Raw genomic sequence first — 16589 nt, 5'->3', positions numbered from 1 at the left:
ATTTGATTGGCGGGTTCGTGCGCATTACTGCCACCTACCGGACTAGACCTCAATATAACCCTAACTTTGCAACCCCAACAATCAGAAGTTAAAATAATATTGAATCCATTCGTGAAATATGTGCTATGCCTATCAGTTTAAATATTAGTGTTTTTGATTTGAGCTAACTGAGAACTTGAAATAAACACAAAAACCCAATTTGTTAGATTTAGAAATAATAAAGACCTAAAAAGGAGCAGTTTCATTGTCAAAGTTTTTTTTTTAAATGGCATACATATATCGTAAGGTACAATCCACTATTTGTTTTGTATTTGTTTGTTTCTTGATAGGCAACAGAAAATATTGTCATTGAAAGTAAAAAAAGCATATAAATGGTCATTCTTCAGCAATTTGTATTTTCAAAACAGAGTACATTGATTTTAGAAATCAGGCTGTCAGAAATCATTGGTAATAGTTTACTTCGCGAAATTCGGTCGTGTATTTACAGACTAACCACTCTTAAAACGTCATCATACTGTCTTCCGGCCAGTCATATAAGTGAACGTCATAAAGAGACGCTGGCGATCCAATCACCCGCGTCGATGTGGTACAGACAAGTGAAACGTAGCCTTTGCTAGCTTTCCTGCTTTTCGACTCGGAGCTAGATCAAGAAGCAGCTATCCTTGTTCCGCGAGCACAGCTTTTTCCCCGGATAAGAAATATCCACATTTGACACAAGCGTAGAATTTAACGACTCGCACCTACAATGAGACTGCGGATAGAGTTTGGTTATTGGCTGCTTTTTTTTCTAGTTTCAGATTTCTGCCCGTGTTTGGCGTTCTATCTTCCGGGTTTAGCTCCAGTTAGTTTTTGCGAGGACGGTAAAGGAAGTGAAGATTGCCAGGTAGGAAGAATTTATCATGCTTTCGTTTAGTTAACGATGTCGTGGATTTTCAGCCGAATCGGCTGCTTTTGATCTCCATTGGTGTTAATGTTTACGTTGCTAGCTAACGTTAGCAGTTTTTAAGGCCCCGACTATCGGTTGGAAAACAGCATGAGCATTGTTGTGCCCCTCGGTGCTAGTTTTTTTTTTTTTTTTTTTTTTGCACTTTTCCCCCAACTGCTTTTCAGTGACGTTGTCAAGCCTTGAAGTTGTTCGCACATAAGCCGAACTGATGACAAGCCGTATGTAAAATCATCTAAAGAGCTACCTTATTGAAAGTGTTGACAGTACCAGCTACAAAAGTAATCGAACCAATTCCAATTTATATTAAATATATCGTATATTTGTTTACATATCAAAGTCTTATTTGGGGCATTTCTAACGATGTCGAGGTCAGGAACAAACATCACAGCAAACATTGCAGTTCATCTTTGAAATTGAGCATAGGAATACGTAATTGAGTGATTCTCATCAACGTGCAGATCAGTTGTATTTAGATACATGCGATTTTTTCAGTTCTTAACCCTATATTCAAGTGCAATTGAACGCCACATAATGTCAGTGGGTGAAAATATACCTTTCAGGACTAAAACCTCAATACCTTTTGTGGTGGTCTGTGGGGCAAAACGTTTTGAGACATTCTTCAGAGTTTTTAAGATGAAAACAAAGCAAATACAGAAAGAACAAATTAAAACAAATGAATTATTGTTTCAAATTACTTTGACTAGTTCAATTAGTCCAATGAGATAGTCTAGTGAGAGTACATTTACGCCTGTCCCTTAAATTGAAGAAAGTACTTATGTGCATGGCCTGTTGCCTTTAAAGAGCAGTTTGGCAACCTGATCTTGTCCATTAATATGATATTTCATAACAGCTTATTGTCACGTTTTTGCTTTGCCTGCAGACACAGATACAGCTGTTTGTCAATCGCCTGGACTCTGTGGAGTCCGTCCTGCCTTATGAATATGACGTGTAAGTGACCCTTTCTGTACTTTTGAGTGCACACTTTCCAAGTGCCCCTGTCCCAATCATATGTGATGTGTTTGTTAAAGATTTGACTTTTGCAAGGATGATAAGGAAATGAGGCCTTCGGAGAATCTGGGGCAGGTGTTGTTCGGCGAACGTATCGAGTCCTCGCCGTACAAGGTGAGTGTCACCTGAGAATGTGTGTGTAATTTTTTGTTGCTTACTTTTGTTGCTACTTGTCTCATTACAAAAAAAATGTTGATTGAATGTGACTGCCGTCCCCTCTTTTTGCAGTTTAAATTTAATGAAAATGTGAAATGCAAAGCGGTTTGCACCAAAACGTACAAGAAGGACAGCCAAGAGGATGCTGCCCGACTGGATTTTATCAAAATGGGAATGCAGCTCAACTATCAGCACCACTGGTTTGTTTGGTCACAGTTTAGCCGAGCTTATCTGGATATTGTTTGCATACTTGAGGTGATAAAAAAAAATGTTTGGTATTTGAGTGCCGCTTGCTGTTGTTTCAGGATCATCGACAATATGCCTGTCACGTGGTGCTATGATGTCGAAGACAACCAAAAATACTGCAACCCTGGGTTCCCCATTGGTTGCCTTGTTACTTCAGATGGCCGACCTAAGGATGCTTGTGTTATTAATGTAAGCTGCGACTACTATTTCTAAAATTGTGTTTTAATGGCTATACAAACATGGCATCAAAGAGTATTTTTTTGACGCTGTGTCTTAAAGTTCTTTCAAATTTCTAATTCAGAAATTGCATTTTGTTGTTTATAACCTTTTTGTTATTTTTTCAGGCCGAGTTCAACAAGCCAAAGACATTTTATGTTTTCAACCACGTTGACATAAAGATCTTTTACCACAACGGAGCTGCTGACGGGTGGACAGGATCTCGGCTCGTTGCTGCCACGCTGGAGCCCAAGAGGTAAACTGGATATACACTGGAACCGTAAAGGGCACGTGCAATCCATTTGGAACAATTAAGCAGAACTCTGAAATTTATACTTTAGGAAACAATATAAAATAATCTTCAGAAAAAAAACAATTGCCACCACATAATAATATTCATTGTACAATTTTGATACTCAAGTTATTAAAAGTATTTTTAAATTCCTAGTGGTCATTGCAAATGGGTAAACCATAGTACAGATAAGTAGGAATTAGGGATGCACCGAAATAAAAATTCTTGGCCGAAACCGAAAACCAAAAATGAGGAAACCAAGGCCGAAAACCGAAACACCGAAAGAAATGATTATGTCAGTTATTAGAACCACAGCATTTATGGCTACATGTGTACTAACCTCACTAAAATCAAGGCATTGCAATAAACCAGTTACAAAAGTATGAAAATATTTATTTAGCACTGACATTACAACAATGCAGAATATAAATTAAAATTCAAAAATAAAATAAAAATAAAATGTTTAACTTGACCCCACTCATGTGTACATTAAATAATAATTTACAGGCTTATAACTGACTGGCCTGCTGAAAGACTGTAAAATGAAATATGTTCTCTTATAAAAACATCCGCCACAGACGGAGTGGGCGTGCTCGGTGTCAGTTTCCTTTTCTGTGTCGCCTTCTTCTCATATTCAGAATGGCGATCGGGATGTTTGGATTTCAGGTGATGAATTAAACCCGACGTGGAGAAACTTTTTGCAGATGCACCCCCTCTTGAAATTTCAGCATTGCATGTTTTGCAAATCGCTATCCGTGGGTCTTTCTCTGAGATAGTGAAATCAGTCCACACCGCAGACATGCTGGCTCTTATCCCGTTTTCCCGCGTGCTGGTTGCGCTGTTTGCGCTGTTTGCTCACGTCATCACAAGTTTCGGCCGTGTTGTTTCGGTGATTTAGGTCTTTCGGCCAAAAACCGAAAATGCACTTTTGGGTCATTTTCGGCCGAAAATTTTCGGTGGCCGAATTTTCGGTGCATCCCTAGTAGGAATATATTCAGATACATTTTGTCGTCCCCCCTTCCACAATAGTATCAACCATGCAGATGCGAAGAACCCGAACTGCGAAGGCACTGCTCCAATGGCGGTGGCGAGCCAGTTTGAGAATGACGTGTCCATCGTTTACACCTACTCTGTCACATTTGAGGTAAGTCTTTGTATTAACGTGGATAATACATGTATAATACACGATAACTATAATGTAATATTTCACCCCCTTTTACAGCAAAACAACATGATCAAGTGGGCTTCCAGGTGGGACTACATCCTGGTTTCTATGCCGCACACAAACATCCAATGGTTTAGGTACGAGCGCGAGTTTCATATTCACATTTATTCAATTGTGTAAGCAGTTGCTAACTCCCCCTCTTATTTGTATGTGTTGGCCATTAGCATCATGAACTCCTTAGTCATTGTGCTCTTCCTGTCCGGCATGGTGGCCATGATCATGCTCAGGACGCTGCACAAGGACATTGCCAGATACAACCAGGTCGACCAGGTATGGGCAACATCAACATGGACATGATCATTACAAAAGGCTCAACAGAGGCGTACACAAAATGGCTGACTCCTGAAGGCATACTTTAGACAAGTGCTCGCAGTTGCTGCGAATGGCCCTGCAATATTTGCTGGCTTTGGTATAAATGGCGTAGACGGATAAAGGCGGAACCTTCTGGCGGCTTCAATTTGATAAAAGTATTTCTTAGTAGGTGTGATGTCATGATCTTTTTTTAACAACTATGAAAGCAAAAGACGCGTTACATTTTTAAAATGCCTTTGAAATCACTGGTAGCCTTTAAATTGGTTTCCTGAAACCTACAATTTTATATCAACTCATCCTTGAAGGTGGAGGTTTTTCCCCCTGGTTCTCAGTGAATAGTACAGTGTGTAATGTTTTGAGACCTGAACGTGTTGTCACATTTCACAGGGCGACTTGGTCAAGTTTCCACCGACCAAGCCGAAATCCACTCCCTTTTATGTAAGCCTGCTGAAAAGCAAACATTGTTGTGGTCCTCCAATCAGGTGTTTGGGTTAGATTGAAACACAAGCATATATGTGAGAGAGGAATGTAAAATGTGGTGTGAGTATAACTGGATAGTCACAAAGATGATACGGATTGGAGTGGAAGCACACCAAATTTTACAGCTCTCGCTCAGTGTTCACCTTTTGTGGCTTTGCTGGCAAGCTTTGAGCCGCCAGGTACAACTCACTGCGTGGTGGCTGTTTAAACTCAAGTTTTCCGGCGCACGTGTGTGGAGCGATCGATTGATTTTCCGTCTCACTTCCTTTTCTACAGGAAGACGCGCAGGAGGAGTCTGGCTGGAAGCAGGTGCACGGCGATGTTTTCCGCCCACCCAGGAAAGGAATGCTGCTTTCCATTTTCCTCGGACAGGGCACACAGATCTTCATCATGACTTTCATCACTCTGTGTAAGATCACACAAAAGATTAGGAATGATTTCATGAGGAAAACGGGTATAACTAGAAAGGCAAACTAGAAGTCAAACATGAGACCTTTCTGTGTGAGCTGGTTGCATGATTTTATTTGGGGTGGTCTAATTGTTGTGGTTTTAAAACACCTGCGTGGTTATTGTATACAAAAAAAAAACTAAGGCACTAAAAACATTGCGTTGTAGTTCCCTGGCACCAAGATAGCACACATGGCAAAGTGCTACTTTGTCTAAATTTAGCTCAATTCACTTTAATGTAGTTCTATGGCACTATGATGGTGGTGCAAAAGTAGTTCTTTAACGAGTAACAGATCAGGTTCCAAAATAGGAAATCTTTACTCCCTTTTACAAAGACAGCTTATAGTGGACTTGCACGTGTTATAGGTCACATTAATATCTGAAAAGGTTTTGAAATTATATTACTTGTTGCTGTGAATGGTGCAATTAAGACTATTGACAGATAGTTCTTCCTCTGTAGTCCTGGCCTGCCTGGGCTTCCTCTCCCCAGCCAACAGGGGCGCACTCATGACGTGCGCTGTGGTCCTCTGGGTTCTGCTGGGTACCCCCGCTGGCTACGTTTCGGCACGCCTCTACAAAAGTAAGACTTGTGACAAGAAGCTTTTGACAAGTGAAACTGCGCCCCATCTCATTGCCATGTCCTGTTGTTATTTCAGCATTTGGAGGAGAGAAGTGGAAAACAAACGTCCTGTTGACAGCGCTCCTGTGCCCCGGGTTCGTTCCTGCACCTGAAATGGCTCCTATGTTTCACTCATTTTTTTCCTTGTGTTATCATCATTCCTTCATCTCCCCCTGTTCTATAGTATCGTGTTTGCCGACTTCTTCCTAATGAACCTGATTCTCTGGGTGGAGGGCTCCTCGGCAGCCATCCCCTTTGGGACCCTGGTGGCCATCCTGGCCCTGTGGTTTGGAATTTCTGTGCCACTCACCTTCATCGGTGCCTACTTTGGATTCAAGAAGCCTGTACGTATCACGGCAAATACAGAGGTCCTCTAAGGGTCAAACACAAACTCTGGCGCACCGGTTCAATTTCTTTTAGAAGGGGGTGACTAAAAGAATAAATCATATTCGAGTTCAAAATCGAAGTTAACCAATATTGGCCTTTTTTGCTGTCATTGCCCTGGGCTTAGCCCCATGACAGCTTTAGGGGAAACGTAAAAGATATGTTGGCCACTCCTCAGTCATGTCTTTTTCAAAACCTGTCATGAAAAGAAAGGCTTAGTACGAAACAAGCCTGTTTCAAGAAAAAACAGACAATATGGTTTGTTGTTGCGCACTGGGGCACATTGCCATGTCGTGAATGCACAGAAAAAGTTGCAGTGCTGAAGAGATCGGATGCATTATCATTACTCACCTTGACATGCTGAGGAGTCTAGATCATACCGTTTGTTGCGTTGCCAAATAAAAAGAAAAAAAAAGAAAGCTTTGATGCTTCCTCCAAAATTTTATTGAACTCTGCCAGTGTTTCTTGGATTTTCTTCCAATTTTGAATTTTACAATCTTCATACCATTCAGATATCCAGAATGATCTTTATTAACCGCTCTTTTTTTTTATTTTTTATATATATTCTGGCACCTACACAGGCAATTGAGCAACCAGTGAGAACAAATCAAATCCCGCGTCAAATTCCTGAGCAGTCGTTCTTCACAAAGCCCATCCCAGGCATCGTCATGGGTGGCATCCTGCCCTTCGGCTGCATCTTCATCCAGCTCTTCTTCATTCTCAATAGCATTTGGTAAGTGTGCACATCATAATTCCTCACCCTGACCTGCAGTCAACTCGCCACATTGGAAAATGAGCTCGGTGTGAAATGTGTCACTCTGGTTAGGTCGCACCAGATGTACTACATGTTCGGCTTCCTGTTTCTGGTGTTCATCATTCTGCTCATCACATGCTCCGAGGCCACCATTCTGCTCTGCTACTTCCACTTATGTGCTGAGGTACAAGCAATGTTAACATGTTATCATTTCTATTTGGAAATTAAGTTTTTGTTGTATGGGCACCCCCCTATCCCTCGCAACGGATGTGAAATAATACAACCAAGACTTGGTTGCAGTGCTTGAAGAGTTTTTGCAATTATACTTCGAGCAGAAAAATGTAATTTACGAGCACTAGATGGTGCCAGCAAACTACAAAACCAGCTACAGTTTGGCAGATTGCAAACAAGTCTTCAAAAAAGAGGCTTCAAGTTGTTTATTTTTGCTCAGTTGGAATTTGTGTAAAACAAAGAATTGCATGTTTAGTGGAATCACAAAACATTGTCAAACCAAAGTTGGTTCGCTTAATGCGAACAAACGATGCAAAAGCAAAACACCATAGGTGTGCTAACAAAGCCAGCAATGATGTTCTAGAAATAGATATTGGAATAGGCATATAATATTCAATATGCTCTGCGAAAAACTAATATTAATGCAGTTTATTGAGCAGTTGTGACTCAATGCTTTATTTAAAAAATATATTTTTAATGTGTCCTTTAAAGAATGAAATATTAATTTGTATTTTGCATTTAAAGCAAGTTTATAAATAATTTCCCAATTTCATCCATCACAAAATAAGCAAAATAAAAATATCCGATTTTTTTATTTTTAAAAAAATAACCTAATACTAAATGTTAAAATTGTCATTTGTGTTTTATAATTTACAATGAATACATTTAACAATTTGAAAAACAATCTAAAATTACTTAATTTTTTTTTTAAAATTGCATCATTGATAGGCAATCCATTGAGATCCACAAAATAAGAACGGGGGGGAAAAATGAATTTTAATCAACCCATGTAAGGCGGAAAAATTACATGTCGTAAATACTCAAACTGTGTGCAAAACAATATCTTGGCGAGTATTCAGCTTTTCTGACTTGACGTGTTTGTGTCACTCGTGTGCAGGACTACCACTGGTGGTGGCGTTCCTTCCTGACCAGCGGCTTCACTGCAGTCTATCTGTTCATATACGCCGTGCACTATTTCTTCTCCAAGCTTCAAATTATCGGCGCGGCCAGCACCTTCCTCTACTTTGGATACACCATGATCATGGTCCTCATCTTCTTCCTTTTCACAGGTGAGCCACTTATCGTCTTGCCACCCAGGAAACTATTGTTCTAGTACTACTAAGCCAAATGGGATCATTTCTCATGGCATGCCTGATGTCATTTCACAGCAGAATGTTTGTCAAATGTCCAAGTGGGAGGGGGGAGTATATTTGGTTTCAACACACCCTGGTCTTAAAGAAATATAACACCAGGAGTAGTCTGAGCTCTTGTGCAATGTATTGTTTGGTCTTTATTGCATCATTGCTGATAAAAGCTCATTTACTTGCGATTGTGTTAACATTTACAACCCACTAGTCATCGAAAACAATCTTGTTTTTTCTCAGACAATAATGCTCACTTTTGATTGACTCTTGTCTCGCCGGCTCGACTCCAATCCACCATTTTGTGTTGATGTGGTTACATAGCTGTAGCCTTGGGGGTCCGCAAAATAATTTGCCATAAATGATTGTGCTACCTCCATGTGGGGACCAATTCACCAATAAAACCGCTTGTCCCCACTGGGGTCGCGGGCGTGCTGACAAACAACCATGCGCATTCGCACTCACACCCCGGGGCAATTTGGAGTGCTCAATTGGCCGACCAAGCATGTTTTGAAATGTGGGAGGAAACCGGAGTGCCCACACAGGCACGGGGAGAACATGCAAACTCCACACAGGAATTTGAACCCACACCCTCCTAACTGTGAGGCGGACGTGGTAACCAGAGCAACACCATGCCGCCCTAAAAGATAACATAATACACCTGTTCAAATTTATGAAGCAATTGTGACGTATCATTATGCTAATCTCCAAATGAATAACTATTATTTTGAGTGCAAGGACATATTTTCCAGAATATATTTTTATGAATTTAAATATTTTTCCACGAAAATAGTAAACTTTTGCATTGAGGTATCCACATATGAACTGTGTTTAATTGGTATTGAGATAATGAGGGGGCCCTAGGCAAAAAAATCGTGAACCCCAAAAGTTTGTGAAAATTATGTGGTCAAGATAGTCCTTGTGGGATGATTATTTTTTTTTTAGCAGTCTTTGGATCCTGACAAATGAAGAACATCCTGTCTTGTCGGATTAATCTTGAAATAATGATAATAACAAAATAGGGCTTGTTTGCGCCCGTGACTTATTTGTGCTGTTTACTTGACTCTGGGGACACAGGTCAGTGTACTAATTGACACGTTTACAATAACTACTGTGCTAAAATGAACACGCATGATCATAGATAACGGTTGCGCACATTCCTCTTTGCAACACAATGACATTTTAATGTGTCTCCACAACATGTCACATGGAGAAAGACAATCTGCACTAGTGTCACCATTGGGCCAGATTTATATTGAAGAAAAAAAAAAAAAGTTAGCGCCGTTGACATTATCCTAAGACAGAGCCGCAAAGGGGGACAAGATGTCAAAATATTATCGCTGGGGAATAATCCGAGCCAAAACATTATCGCGTTTCCTCCATGCTTCCACTTTGTAAGTCAATAATACTAATCTTCACCATTTCCAATGTCTATTTTGGTGGTTTTTATCCCGTCCTCATGTTTGAGTTCACTGTAAGTCACGTTTGGACTAGCATCTTAATGTTAGTGAAAGAGTAAAAAAGGACTTAAATGATAGTGTCGTGTGGATTTGTCACATGGTTATCTTTTTTAGCTGTAAAGGAGCAAAGGTTTTAGATAGTCAGTGTCTCACAGTAGGCGTCTCACAAAGTTTGCACAGTAAACACCTCACATTTTTGTGACAATTATTAACACACAAGATGCCTGTGATGTTAATTTCAGGGTACCAAAGCATTGCAATGGCCAATTTGTTTTTGTAAACAGGCCTACTCAAATTTATCCGACCTATTTTTGCTTGTTAGTGTCTAAAAAACCCATCAGATTTTCAACTCTTTAAAATTGATGTGCTCATTGCTGCTGTTTTTCTTTCTCAGGAACAATCGGCTTCTTTGCTTGCTTCTGGTTTGTAAATAAGATCTACAGCGTGGTCAAGGTGGACTAGAGGACAGAGGGGGGGGGGGGGCGCGAGAAGGAGATATTAAGAGACTGTTGTGGCTGTCCATGTGACGGTAACATGTATGAACGGACCAGAAGTGAGACCATCATTCATCACTAAGAAAACCCCCGAGAGCCAAGTCCGTCCTCTTTTTGTGCTTTAAAAACCTCTGCCCTTCTGTAGTTTGCTTTGCAGCGTTCTCTCTTTCACTGCTAATATTCAGAGCGACACCATTTTAAACGGACAGGGGATCTCATTGTGAGTATTTTCTTTTTGTGGGATTAAAAAAAAAAAAACATTGATTTGTGAGGAAAATGCAAATGTCTTGATTTTTCTATTCCCCTGTTAAATGTTTTGGGTCTTTTTTTTGGTTGTTTACTGCAATGATGGCAGAAAAAAATGCTTGTACATATATTGTATAGACAGAACGAAGGAAAGAATGCTCATGACTTTCTGTTCTTGTTTTAGGGCTTTAAATCCTGAACTATATCAGCCTGTATTGTAGTTGAGAAAGCATATAAAAACACTGACATTGTTGCTGATCCATGTCCTTTTCTCTTGTATTTATACGATTGCGTTGAAGAAAAGGCGGAGAGCGCCAGACGTCGTAGATTTTGGCAGCATGTTCCAAAATGGAGGATTTTTTTAAAATTCCAAATTGTTTTATTTCATTCAAATCAGAAGCGTCTGTGAATTCACTGATTTAATTGCTTTTGTTTCAGACACTGTTTGCTTCAACAGGAATGAGGAAGGATGTATGTGTGTGTGTGTGTGTGGGCGGGGGGGTCGTCACACACGGTGATATGTTTTGCAAATATATAGTTAATACAATGTCACACTTTGTACAAGCCTCTTGAATGTATACGCAAACATGGATTATGTATTGTTTTCACTCTGGTTTGGAAATGAAGGCAAATTTCATCGCTCAGCTCCGATTCTTGCTCCCATGCTTTGGTGACTCGCCAAATTACATCAAATAGTTGAACAACTGCACATCTATGAGCATTTGTGGATTGTTAAATTTATTAGGGATTTTTTTTAATACCAGTGAGTCTGAGCATTTGTTTTGAGAAGTGGATCAGATACTCTCACGTGACATATTTTGGGCACCGTTGCTGTAGACATTTTTTTTGTCTTCAAATAACTTATTACAGTATTTGAGTTAATGTAGGAATCATTTATGCAACCGGGTGCTTTGTTTTCCACAATATCCTTTACTCAGAAACAAGGCCATGGAAATATATATAGTTTTTTAAATTATTTTGTATATAAAACCACACATCACTACACCATGTATATAACCAAATCAACAGACCTTCTGATGATAACCTACTAGACGGAATACAAAATCACAAAATACATAATTAAAAGGGAAGTCAATCCTGAAGTTTTCTTTGTAATATATTCTGTGCAGCCATGGCAAGTGTGATGTCATTTTCAGTCGACAGTAAGTGACAAAATGGCCGCCTCCTGAGGTGGATAAAAATGGGTGAATTTTGCTGTTTAACTCATGTTCCACTAATGCAATATTAATCAGAATGCCATGTTGAGACTAGTGGAGGTACACACAACATTACTGAATAGAAAATTATGGGATTGACTTCACCTCTTAAATCACACTAAAAATCAACCGTATGTCGTTGGTCAAATGTACAAGTGTACAATGAAATTCTGAATGAGCAGCTAACTAAAAAATAAGGCTTGTATCAGTAACTGCTCATCGGTTGTCTCCCAACAATCAAAATGTATCAAGCTCAACCTTCACATTAAGAATAAGGTTGGGCTTGCTAATACTGAAGTCAGTATGAGTGCAACAGGTTGGGAGGAGACAGCTAACAAACTGACACACATTCACAATCAACTGCCATAAAGGGCACAAAACATGCATTGACCTCAATAAGCCTTCGGAATTCTTGAAATAAGGATGGAGATCTTTAAAGTGTCACATTTGTTACCTCACTGGCACTCAGATGGAACACAATACTATTATGTTGATTGACAGCAAGTGTTGTCAGTGTCATAAACATATTCGTCGTGATGGTTTAAAAAAAGAACATTTAAATTTGGGGCTTGTTAAAAAATGGATCAAGTATTCTATGTGTCACATAAGGAAGGAACCCCTTTTTGTGCTAGAGTTATAAAATGAATTATGAGAAGCCTTCATTTAATAGATAGATATTGTCCCTTGTGTGAATTGATAGGCACAATGAAACACCTTCTGTTGGTATTGCAATGATGGGAAATTCTTCACTCGCTCAACCAGATTTATTCTAAACACAGACAGACATTGCTGTATCCAAAACACCCTGAATCGACTGACTGGAGGCAACGCTCGCTCTCACTAAAATATTTACCACGACAGATTGACGAGCGGGATGACCTCAAGATATAAAACCTCCAATATAATTTACTAAACAACAGCATATATTTACATTTTGTCCAGAGTCTTGGACAGAAATTCCCTATTTAAATACATCCTAGGCCTGTTATAATAGCATTTACAGAACTTCATTTGTTCGAAGGTCATTAAACATACTTTTAAAACAATACAAACATATTTTAAAATATATTAATATATTAAGAGAGACCAAGAGCAATGGAAAACACAAAAATATTGCACAATGTACCAGTGTACAAGTCCCTCAGTGTTTAAAGTAACAAATCTCTTTTTCCCCAAACAAACACATTCATCATCTCATGGGGGTGAGGGAAGTCTGGGCTTCTCTGCCAAATAAAAAAAATTGGATGAATGGATCATGCCCAAAGACGTACATTGTAAAATTAACTTTCTGCATTTCTGTCGGGGTAAAAAGCAGGATTTCAGTGCATGACATTAAATAATCTCCCCCCAAAAAATCTAGGCTATGCTGATACTTCCTGTTTTGTTCTTCATTTTTCAAATTATCATTGTCTCAAAATAAATAAATAGAGAGACATCAAGTGGTTGATAATAAAGTTGCACCCAATATAAACAAGAGTCAGAATAAAATAGCATACAAAAAAGTAGTGAACCTCGAAACCGAGCTAGAGGGGTGTTTTGTGTCATCCATTTTAAGTTCAACCTCAAATTTCATCTGTAGGCTAAATATCCCTAAAGAGGAAATCAACCCCCAAATTGTCTTTACAATAATGTGTTGTATGTGCCCCCACGAGTCTAAATGCGGCCTTCTGATAAATATTGCGCTTGTGAAATACGAGTTGAGCATAAAAATCCACCTCATTTTTTATCCATCTCAGCGGGCGGCCATTTTGCCACTAGCTGTCAATTGAAAAAAATAACATCACAGTTGCCAGATGTCAGGTCACAACCAATCACGGCTCACCAGTTTTCTAAAGCTGAGCCCTTGAGATGGATAAAAACAAGTAGATTTTCCGTGTTTCATTTACATCTCAACATTGATCACAACACTGTGTTTTGACTAGTTTGGCTGCGCAGAACATAGTTTGGGGTTGACTTCCCCTTTAACGTTTTGTGAGTATAGTTCTAAAGTTCCAGCCCCCATGTGCCGTCTTTAAGTACTCTGCTCGCGGTGGACGGCGGGCTCCCGATCCGAGCTGACGCTGGTTGTGGTGGTCTCCTTGCGGCTGTCCCTTGACCTTCTCTCAAAGGTGGGCGAGGATGACGTGGTACACTCCTCCCATGTCTGCATTGGAAAGACCCTGGCGGCCAGGCTGGGCAGGTGAGGGTGCGCCCCGGCGCGGCCCTCCCCCGCCGTGGTGAGGCAGTTCTCAGCGGCCGAGCTCGCTCCCTGCTTGCAGAACGTCCCGCAGAGCAAGGCGAGGAATTCCTTCCTCACGCTACGGTGCATGTATCCATAAATGTATGGGTGCAGGCAGCACTGGAGGAAGAAGAGCACCAAGGCCAAAGAGGACAGCCAGGTGGGTACGTCTGCTCTGGCGCTCATGGATATGGTGTTCAGTACGCTGTAGGGGCCCATGCTGAGAATATAAGACGCCATGATCACAAAGACGACACGTGCGGCCTTGCAGTGGTAGTGGAAGCGTCTGTGCCTCACACGAGCTGGGTACACCTTGGCTGGTGCAGGGCCGTCAGGTGAACTGGCCTGTTGGGGCGGCGAGCCGGTCTGTCCTGGGAAGTCCTGAGGGCAGGGCTGGGAATAGGATCGCGTCTGTATAGGGTGCACCAGGGCGTTCTGTCTCCGAGCAGCCCGGAACACCATCCAGTAGCATCCGAGCATGACGAGAACAGGGAGCCAGAAGGAGAAGGTGGCTACAACCACCGAGTAGGACAGGCTGTAGGACCACACCACCGAGCACATCTTGTGATGGTGGTTGAAGTCGATGGCGCCCCAGCCGTACAACGGCGGTGTGCTCTGCACGATGCTGAGCACCCAGGTGCAGATGATTAGGTTGGTGCCCAAATGAGGTGTCATCCGGGTGGGGTAGGACAGAGGATGGATGATGGCCAGGTAGCGGTCCACGGAGACAACAATGATAGTGTTGACGCCAGCAAACGCAAAGAGATGCATGAGCACCACCAGCGCCTGACACAGTCGGGCATCCAGGGGCCAAACCCCTGGCACGGTGGCCGCGATGGCAAAGGGCATGACCAACACAGTCTGGAGAAGATCGGCCAACAGGAGGTTGAGGACGAAGCGGTTGGCTACGTGTAGGAGTTGAGGCTTCCTCTGGAAAACCAGCAGAACCACTACATTCCCAAACAAGGACACGCACACAATCACAGATATGAGCGCGATCTTGAGTATGCTGTTGGCCAACGAGCCCCACACCGGATCTCCGCCGGGATAGTCGTAACCCGAATCCCAGGGGGCCTCGGTTACATTGGGGCCAAGGGCGGGTGCCTGAGAACTCGGCATCATCGGCTTCACTCTGACAGCCTGCGGCGTCCTCTCAGGCCCAGTAAGTTCATCGTGATTAACAAGGGAGACAGTTTGCGTCCAGGCAATCGTAAAAGGATTTTGGATTCCACGAAGCTTTTTGGATTCGCCGTTTGCATCTTCAGACACTTCTTCTCACAGGCCAAAATAGGTTCACTGAAGACCTGAATGCTCCTTCCAGACCCTTTTTTTCAATTGAGGTCACAGAAAATGACTGTTGGCTTCCATGACAACAATCCTGGAAACAGGAACATTCCAATTTGACCGTGTCATTGCTTCCATAGAGCCGATGCAACGATCTGAGGAAACACTAACGTCCAATAGCACAAATACATCACAGCCAAAACGATGACACAATGTTGATGCTTACGCATTACTGTAAAGCCAACATCCAAGAACGTATTCAAAATAAGATTTCTGATCATTCACATCGCCGGCAGGGCTGGCATTCGTATTTTGGCGTTTTCACACTGTTTAGAGAGCAAACGGGAATCGTCTAAGTGTAAAAAATATGTATGAATAGCAGTTCAATAAAATGAGAAATTAGTCCATCATCTCAGGATGAGGTCCAAATGCAAAAGTATTGTAGCAAATATTCACATAATACATTTTGGTCCTCAAAACTGCGCTAAAATATGAATATCTGGACTTCACTCTGATTATTGACAGGTAATTAGCCCAGGGGGATCCCGCCACTTTCTCACTCAAAATCAACAGCATTAAAAAATGATGTTTGAATATCAGGGCAATAATTTCGATCCATAGGATGTAAAAAATAATCCATTGTGTATCATCCAAATGCCACGGCCCTTTTGTAGCTCATATCCACAACAACATTCACAAAAGAAAACATTTTCACTTGGTTTTCGTCCATATTTAAAACTGCATGTTTTGACTTGATGCCTTAAACTCCACTTTGGTGTGTCGTTACTCCAGTGATTGACAGATAACGTGCCCAGGCTGATCCCGCCTCTTTTCTCCGTCAGCAGGAACCCGCAGTATAAAAAAAATGTTCTTTGACTTCAGCAATCTTCATCCATTTGATGTAACAAGAGTCCATGTTGCAGCATCCAGATGTAAAGGGCCTTCTTGTAGCTCACATCTGCAGCAGCGGCAACAGCGGCCGCCGCAGTATCAGCGGCGCACACGTATGGACAGGAGCGGACAACAGGGACGTCTTTATCCCCTCAAAAATGACAGCGGAGCAGTCGGTTCGGGCTCGGTGGCTCGGTTCTCATCATTACGCCCCCCCCCACCCCCTCTCCACAATCTCCTCTTTCCAACCCCCCACGCCTCCATTTCGGAGCTCCGGTCGATGGCAGCGAGCAGATGCCGCACATCTTCACCGCTGCGGGG

At 41.6% G+C, this 16589-nt stretch overlaps 2 protein-coding genes across 3 annotated transcripts; one reads left to right on the top strand and one right to left on the bottom strand.

Annotated features, from left to right (window-relative positions):
* Nucleotides 1-562: 562 nt before the first annotated feature.
* On the top strand, nt 563-11302 carry LOC119128840 (transmembrane 9 superfamily member 2). Of its 2 annotated transcripts, XM_037261659.1 has the most exons (18): nt 563-883; nt 1827-1894; nt 1975-2068; nt 2183-2310; nt 2416-2545; nt 2701-2828; nt 3894-4008; nt 4087-4166; nt 4254-4359; nt 4789-4839; nt 5158-5290; nt 5789-5908; nt 5985-6042; nt 6132-6291; nt 6913-7064; nt 7158-7269; nt 8215-8386; nt 10313-11302. In XM_037261659.1, exons 1-18 carry the CDS (start codon nt 746-748, stop codon nt 10378-10380), a joined length of 2013 nt encoding a protein of 670 aa, XP_037117554.1. In that variant the 5' UTR covers nt 563-745; the 3' UTR covers nt 10381-11302. The 2 variants fall into 2 exon arrangements, with proteins under 2 accessions (XP_037117554.1, XP_037117555.1); XM_037261660.1 differs by lacking the exon at nt 4789-4839.
* A 2552-nt stretch (nt 11303-13854) lies between these two features.
* On the bottom strand, nt 13855-16378 carry gpr101 (G protein-coupled receptor 101). The gene has a single exon (XM_037262504.1). It carries the CDS (start codon nt 15213-15215, stop codon nt 13887-13889), a length of 1329 nt encoding a protein of 442 aa, XP_037118399.1. The 5' UTR covers nt 15216-16378; the 3' UTR covers nt 13855-13886.
* Nucleotides 16379-16589: the final 211 nt, after the last annotated feature.

The sequence above is a fragment of the Syngnathus acus genome, chromosome 10 (genome assembly GCF_901709675.1).
Source record: "Syngnathus acus chromosome 10, fSynAcu1.2, whole genome shotgun sequence".
Taxonomy (NCBI): domain Eukaryota; kingdom Metazoa; phylum Chordata; class Actinopteri; order Syngnathiformes; family Syngnathidae; genus Syngnathus; species Syngnathus acus.
The sequence above is the reverse complement of the archived record's forward strand: the minus strand, read 5'-3'. Positions and strand labels throughout refer to the sequence as shown.